General features: G+C 42.9%; 2 protein-coding genes across 2 annotated transcripts in view; both read left to right on the top strand.

Annotated features, from left to right (window-relative positions):
- The window catches only part of LOC128887797 (mucosa-associated lymphoid tissue lymphoma translocation protein 1-like), a 92,794-nt gene that overhangs the window by 11,729 nt on the left and 73,189 nt on the right, over positions 1 to 7,876 (top strand). The gene's annotated exons all lie outside the window — the stretch shown is intronic.
- Positions 315 to 1,295, top strand: LOC128887804 (microsomal glutathione S-transferase 1-like). Its single transcript, XM_054144148.1, has 2 exons — positions 315 to 586; positions 669 to 1,295. Exons 1-2 carry the CDS (start codon positions 473 to 475, stop codon positions 993 to 995), a joined length of 441 nt encoding a protein of 146 aa, XP_054000123.1. The 5' UTR covers positions 315 to 472; the 3' UTR covers positions 996 to 1,295.

Genomic DNA, 7,876 nt, shown 5'->3' with positions numbered 1-7,876 from the left:
ATCTCATTGGATCGTTTTGGACAAAAATATAAAGGGCCTATTAGCGTCAATGGTGAATATATTTATGTACACATACATACGTACTTAAGAAACGTTTAAACTTATCTAGATACGTATTGTATTCTATGCACAATATAACGACTTATGAATATCAAAATACAAAAATATATGATATATCCTTTTATATTTTTAAGTTATTGGTAAAAAAATTTCGACGTAGGACTTTGAGTATATAGACTCAATTCTATGTACTCAAAGACGTAGGATGATGACATTCAATTTCTTTGATTTCACGTTTCTTTCCCCCTCCCTTCTTTTAATCTTTCGTGTTCTATAAATGTAAGGTACATCAATGGGATGTTCTCACAATTCTGTTAACATTGAACACAGTGTTTAAAGTTTGGTTTGCCTAAACGAAAAACGTGATCGCTTTAAATTTAAGATATTCGAAATAGATACATCTGTATCGAACATGGTTCCTATAAACCCAGAACTGTTGAAAATTTTTGGTTTTTGGGGCAGTATACTTGCTCTAAAATTAGTAGCAATGATACCGCTAACTGCACGTTACAGATTTCAAAAAAAGGTAATTTTTTTTAATAATAAGAAAGGTTTATTTTATATTTTAGACGCGAATGAGAAATACTATAATTTTTATGTTGTTGCAGATATTTGCAAATCCTGAAGATGTCAAAGCGATCCTGAAAAATGCTAAAGTTGCTTACAATGACCCTGATATTGAACGTGTGCGTAGAGCACATTTGAATGACTTAGAAAACATTCCTATTTGGTATGTGGTCACACTTTTGTGGTTAACTACCGGACCTTCTACATGGTTGGCTGGAATATTAATCAGAACTTTTGTACTTGCCCGGATTACGCACACACTTGTGTATGCTGTTGTTCCACAACAACCGGCTAGAGCCATAGCCTTCTTTTTTGGAGTGGGTACTACTGTATACCAAGCTATTAGTACCTTGATATATTATCTTTAATCTGGGAAATTTTTTGTTATGTTTTTGTTTCTTATCATATAATTTTATAGTTGTTATTCCTTCATCATGTATAAATGAATATTTTTGTATACATTTAAACATTTACATTCCAAATGTTATATACAGGAAATGAACATAGTACGCAGCTTACAAGAATAAGGTATTCAAATATATTCATGAAGTCAACTTAATATATCGATGTCATGTTATAAATATCATGTATTGCTAACAACTATTTTTATAAAAGAATAAATGTTTATAATCATCGTACTTTTACTAAATATATGTTTAAAAATCTAAGTATTAAATGTGTTCAGAAATCTCCTATAAAATTCAAATCGTATTACATAATTCTAACCTATGTTTTGGTATCATGATATTCGAAAAAAAAATTGCAGATAATGAATAATAATCATAACATGGTCAGATTATCATCAAAATAACTTCGACCTTTGACATAATTGTTGGAAATGATGATATGTGCCTATAATTATGAAAGTCATATATTTCTTGAAAAAAAAAATTACATTGAATTAATTTACTTTAAAGTAATGTGAAATTGTAGATTCGTACGTAGGTACTCTCACCACTCCACACTTACTCCATTGTTACATCGAGGGTCAAACATTTCCATCATTGATACTGTTTGGTGTAATTATATCGTAGAGCAATAAGAGCATTTATTTTCGAGTTCCTATTTCTATTGAAATTTGGCTACCAACGTTTTCGGAGCACCCTATATATTGGCGCGTAAAAGGTGCATGATGTGACACGATACAAACGGAATACGCATGTGCAGAGGGTGTTGTGTGCGGTCGCCATGACGACGTCGTTTCGACGCCAATGGGCGCGGGAACGTCGTCAGACGTCGCGATGTATCTGTGAGGTGCGAATCGCCGTCGGTGCAACGGCGTCTCGCCGTTACCGAATATGCACCAAATGACCGATTTTAATCGCGAAAAAAATCCATTGTAATACCACGACATACCCGTGACTCACGCAACGATCAGTGCCGCGATGCCATAATTTGGCAATGATCGAAGAGTGATCGAGATCATCTTCCTCGAAGGCGGTGATCGACGTGATGTTATGTCTAATCGTCGGTAGAATGACATAAGTAGAGGTAAGTATTGTTTGAATTATTTCGTCATTCGTAATCGTGTTCACAGCTATATAGGACTGGCTATTCGCAAGTGGATCGCCAATGACTAAAATAAATAGTCGTTCTTTCTTTTCATTTCGGTTATTAGATTCGAACACGCGACACTTCAAGTTGTGATGAACGCTTCATGTTAAACTGTCAATTCTTTAATTTGAAAACGCGAAACACGAAAACTATCGAATAACGACCAAAGGAAACGTAAAGTAAATTCTCTTTTCCTTTTGAGAACGATAAAAGGATGGATTTCTTTGCGCGTGTCACGTTATATTAGACGCGGGTCCACCTTTGATCTGTCCACCGGAGAGTGTAATTTTCACGACTATAAAGCCTTCTGTCTGTCTCGAATTACGTTTAAAGTTGAAGAATTCGTAGTTTTTTTACGCGCAACGATTTTCTCGCTACCGTATGAAATCTTGGAAGAGAGAACATCTCATACAAGGCATCGGTACAATTATATTAATTATTGAAATTAATTTGCTGTTGGTAATACAATAACGTTGACGGTAATTATTTTTTAAATGGAACGCTATGAAACATTTTCTTGAGAAAGCGTATGTAGTGATCCTGATAATGCCGCGTGCCTTACAGCGGTGCAGTAGGGGTTGCCGTTTTTCAGGGGCTACGCGTACGAAAAGCGACGCAATCATCTCAGAAGTGTAACGTTTCTTTTGAAAGTATCTGCGTTCAATGAAGCATCGATCCACCATAATTAACTCAATTAATTTTCGCGATAAAAGAATGTCGATATCGAAACCGTAACCGTGCGTATTCAGGAATTTCATATTGCCGCGCAATAAAAATTAATAAAAGATTTCTATAGAAATAGTCGCGTACAACCGTTCCACCAATTATGAATGGTACTATACAATATTCTCAGAATCGGATTACACGATACCTTGAACGCAACGGTGTATAACCACGCGATAATCGTTGATCGATTCTTATCGCGTTCGTCTTTACTTTTCACCGTTTTCTCGACGAATATCGTTTGTTTTCAATGACGATTGAAGGGTATGTAACTTATCCGAAACAATAAATCGTTGTCATTATTTCGCAATACGCCCCTCGTAGGGGTCACGTTTCCTGCACCTTTAGAGCATACCTATTATTCACGATGCTAAACGTAGTACGTTTAATAGCGAACCGAAAGCCTTAAAAAAAAAAAAAAAAGAAATAGATGTTTCGTATGCATCCGTCGGAATAGATCCAGTTGCGCCTCGTCTTTGAGTATCGCGTAGATGCAACTCCCGTTGTTTCGTCGATACTCTCTGTGGTAACCGCATCTGCAGTGCCAAAGACATGCGTTCGTGCATAGGTATGCTCGCGCACAGGCGCGATTCGCGTTGATTCGGCCGTGCCGATGAAATTCAGCGCAAACAAGATAGGCCTCGCGTGCGTTGGCACGCGACCGATATGTAGGCCAGCAGGCCGATGGAATGTCTTTCCGAAAAATGCTAATATTAGCAAGCAGTCAATATCATTATCCGTCAGCATATACCCAGAGTACGTAGCCGATTACAAAGTAGCAGCGTTCGACCTTACGTTTACGCTTGCGTTTCCGAGCTATATCAAGATTCGATGGTAATTACGTGAAATCGAAAGAAAGGACTCGACGAATATTACTTGGATATGCTATACCATGATACCCATAGTACAAAAGTTGTACAAGTTGAAGTTAATCCACGTTATCGTAAGAAGTTAACAAAAAATAAAATTGACCGTTCAAACCGTGAAAATGAAACGATTAACTATACATTGGGTAATGTTGCAGGTAATTTGCGTAGTTTAGTTATAAGCGTCGTTCGACGGCTATATTATCGATGATCCCGACACGTTGTGAGAATTTTCCGTTCATCGTTGTGTTGTCCCGCCTTTGCGCGTGAACACGAGGCCGAAATTGCATGTCTCTGTAGCGGCTGTCATGGAATTTCAACGACCACGATTCAATTCACGCCGGAGTTAATATCAAGATCGTAATTACATTTCCGTCGATAACGCGGCTTCGCAGGTGACCGCTACCTTTTGTGACAGGACGATCGGGTCGGGGTTTCAGAGTCGCTCGAGGCTAATCGATATCGCGCATACGTTCGATCAATTATTCGCCGCGTCTACCGCTTTCATCGCGGAACTTCTTTCTCGTGCTAGCGACGGTTGTCCCGTTGCTTCGTTTTCCGTGGGTGGGCTGGCTGGTTGACGACGGGACGATCGCGTTGCATTTATTTACACGGCATTCGACAAGGTGGCCGCCTTCCTACGTTTCCTACGACGTTGTAGAAGAAAAAGAATAATCGATGGACTGTTAGGGGAGTCTCGCACTCTCGAACCCCAAGGGAAAAATGAATTCGAGTAAAGATGTTTTCACTGAGAATTGAGTTCTAAAAGAACCCTCAGCCCTTGAAAAGACTGGTAAGTTGCTTCTTTTGCTTGTGCGTGCATCATCGAATTCGGTGGAAACGGGGTCTGGGCATTCTGGTTTCTCAAGTACATGGTCGTCTGGAGAGATGATTAATCGCGTCGCGACGCGCGTATATGGAGCGATCGCCGTTGTAACCGTGGATTGACAACCGCTGTACAAGTCGCTGGATAATTTAGTGTCATGGCCGTTGCGGAGAAACGCGAACCCTCGATCCTCAGCGTCTCGCCGAGAGAGTCTCGATGGGCTTCGCAAAACGCTCGCGAATATTTATCACTTTATCACGGATTGCCCGTCCGCTGATCCCCGGTAAGACGTTCGGACGAAACGGTCCATGACATCACGGACTGCAAATGCAATCCCGCGTTCATCCCCTTCCATCCCACTGGGACCGACGTTAAATTCGCATGTCCGCTTATGGACCGTTTGCCTCGAACGCAACGAGATGCAACGCGCCTCCTCTGGCGTTACTTTTTCTTCGTTTTTGTCTCGTGGACACCGATGTCGGTCCATCGACTTCCTTTAACGTAAATCAATGCGACTCACGGACGTCCCCGTTTCGTGCATCCTTCCTCGCAATCACGGGCATTAAAGGCGGTCAATGCTTCAACGCGATCTTTGTTGTAACGGCCGTGTCTGCCACCAAACTTTTCATTACGTGCTTGAGTCTTCCCCGGAGGGTTTCTGGTTGAATCAGTGGACACGTTTTTCATAAAGTTTAACGCACCTTTGTCGGCCACGTTATTGCGCCCCTCGGTCCATTACGAGGAATCATTTTTCGTACACTCTCGAGGGAATATCTCTTTAAACTAGATCGCGATTTAATCGATAGCTTAATTCCACGACAGTGATGGATTCCCTGGAAGAATATTATCAGGGAGTTATCGATGGTTGAACGCGAAAAGGTCGGTACTTATGTCGTTCGCATGCACGCGCAGAGTGATTACAGTTTGCACGCGAATAACAATATGTAGCCCTAGCCTTTGATGACTTCACGAGAATGACGTATTCGGTGCTGTTCGGGGGTAGCCATGCGTGGTCGTGCATTCGTTTCGCTTTGTGCGACGTTGACGAGGGTGGGTTCACAGAGCGTTATAAGTACAGCGTTCCAGCCGACAGCTTTCGCGTGTGTACATTATCGGGAATAAAGATAGTTTCGCGAAAGAGCGCGTTCGATTCCACGAAACGTAAACACCGTTTATGCTTCGAGTAAGAATTCATCTTACAAACGAAGAAAAATAAAACGGAATATTTTTAGGAACGATGACGGGCGTTTTAGAAATCATGGTTCGACTCCTTGACCCTTAGAAGCCTGATTTTCCAAATTGAATTAAAAAAAAAAAAAAAATATCAATGTATTTATTATTCGAACAATTTTGACAACTGACTCGCGAGTCATTTTTCGGGACTCTGATATGTCAAGATCCCGAGCGTCGATAGGAACGACCGCGTCTGCGTGGAGGTCAGAGAAGACTGGCTGGTCTTTAAAGCGGAATTACAAAAGTTTCCCTTTTAACGTTAATTAATAAGAGAACGTGCCGTACCGTGCTTCATTATGGCACGATCCATTATAAAGGGAGGCCAGCCGGGACCGACTTTCGATTCTCCCCGGGGAGAGCGGAGCGCGGAAAAGGATAGCCTGATTTACGCGAGGCGCGCTGACTTTTTCTTCAAATATACTTAACCCTGTTAACCATAAATATCGACGTACGCCCGTGAGAAAACGATCGATTTCGATCCGCTGCACGTAACGTTGCAAAAGTTCTCGCGTTCCGAGATCGAGCCCGATCGAGGCATCGCGTCGCGCCGCATTGGAATTCGATCGCGGCCTTCGCGAGGAACGCCAAGGGGATACACAATGTTTTCCCAACTTTCCCAATTGATAGCACCGTAGTTTTCGTAGAGGTAAATCGTTTGCAAAGGCGTGGGACGAATTCTGGTCTAGTGGCAACTCGACCGTTCATAAATGGTACTCGTTTCTTGGTTACGCGTATCGCCGTCGCAGGGAGAAAGAAAGATCGGTGTCGGATTAACGAGAATGTGGTATCGGCGGTGAGCAGAATGCTGCGAGTAACTTTTGCTTAGTCACAGATCTTACGAAGGCTGAGTAAGATGTCTGACCCGATACGACTCTCGAATCCTTCGAAGACCGACCTTTAATTCTTCCTACGCTACCTATGGATCAACGTCCGCGAATGGAAAGTTCGCGCAAGGATCCATTTCGTTCGGCTGCAGTTCGCGGCCGTCGAAAAGCTACGAAGTGGCTCATGGCTAATTTTTCGGAGAAATGACTCATGGGAGTTCGATGGTAGTTCCACGAACGTTTACCTCGCGCAAACCAGGAGAATGATGCACACGGCTAGGATACGTAACATTTATTCCGTCGAGTTTCCGTACGAAGATAGCGGGGTCTGGTTGTCTGTGCGGTTGGTCCCCGGATGACGCGGTCGACCGGTTTGCTGGTTCGCCTACGGACTTCGACGCATTCACCAAATACGGAGCATCGAAGTTGGTCTCGCTTAGCAGCGCCTGCAGGCTTCCTACCCACGCTACGACCCGACGACACTTTTTATGGGAAATCCGCGTAGACGGGCGTGGTACTTTCGCTCCTTAACCAAAATCGACATCGATCGCGCGCATTTCTTTGTCCTCGATTTTTTGGTAGCGAGAGTGGTCGACGGATCATCGCGAAGCGATGCTTCCATACGCGGCGTTCGATGACCAAAAGTTCCGAAAGATTTCAAAAAGATTGCAATCATCGGCCATCTTTTAAACATCGAATCTAGTCGAATCTCGCGAACGAATGCCGATTCCGTGAACGTTTCTCGTGTCGCGCGTCGCATTTCCTGTTGCATCATCGATTTATTTTTTCAAAGTATCAAGGTCGAACGGATCCATGCTCGTTTCGTGTAATCCTCGGTAACGACAAATCCGGCAATGATGTCGCACTATACGAAAGCTCATCGACGATGTTAAACGTCGCCGATCCGGCAGCCACGAATCATCGTTACGTAACGATGTTACGCAACAACGTCCGAGATAGTTTCGATAGACGTTAGAAGCGAAATTACGGGGGGTGTTGATGGGTGGTCTGTGTCTAGAACATATGTATTCGGAAGATTTCGGGGTTCCCGGAAGCGTACTCGTCGACGTCGGCGATAAGTCTCTTTCGAGAGACCGATTCCGTGCGATAAATCCACGGTTGTACGAGGCAATCCAACGATAATTCGTTCGTGTCTTCTGGCTCGTTAGCGGCACTGCCGGCGGTGCAATCAGCCACTATATCCACGACTGTGCACGTGAAAA

The sequence above is a fragment of the Hylaeus anthracinus genome, unplaced genomic scaffold (assembly GCF_026225885.1).
Source record: "Hylaeus anthracinus isolate JK02 unplaced genomic scaffold, UHH_iyHylAnth1.0_haploid 11989, whole genome shotgun sequence".
Taxonomy (NCBI): domain Eukaryota; kingdom Metazoa; phylum Arthropoda; class Insecta; order Hymenoptera; family Colletidae; genus Hylaeus; species Hylaeus anthracinus.
Note: the sequence above shows the minus strand (reverse complement) of the source record. Positions and strands in the feature narration are given on the sequence as shown.

Excerpts from the sequence above, each read along its gene's own strand:
- LOC128887804 (XM_054144148.1), top strand. The coding sequence starts at position 473 with ATGGTTCCTATAAACCCAGAACTGTTGAAAATTTTTGGTTTTTGGGGC. Across the intron at positions 587-668 it reads GTTACAGATTTCAAAAAAAG|ATATTTGCAAATCCTGAAGA; the intron begins GTAATTTTTTTT and ends ATGTTGTTGCAG.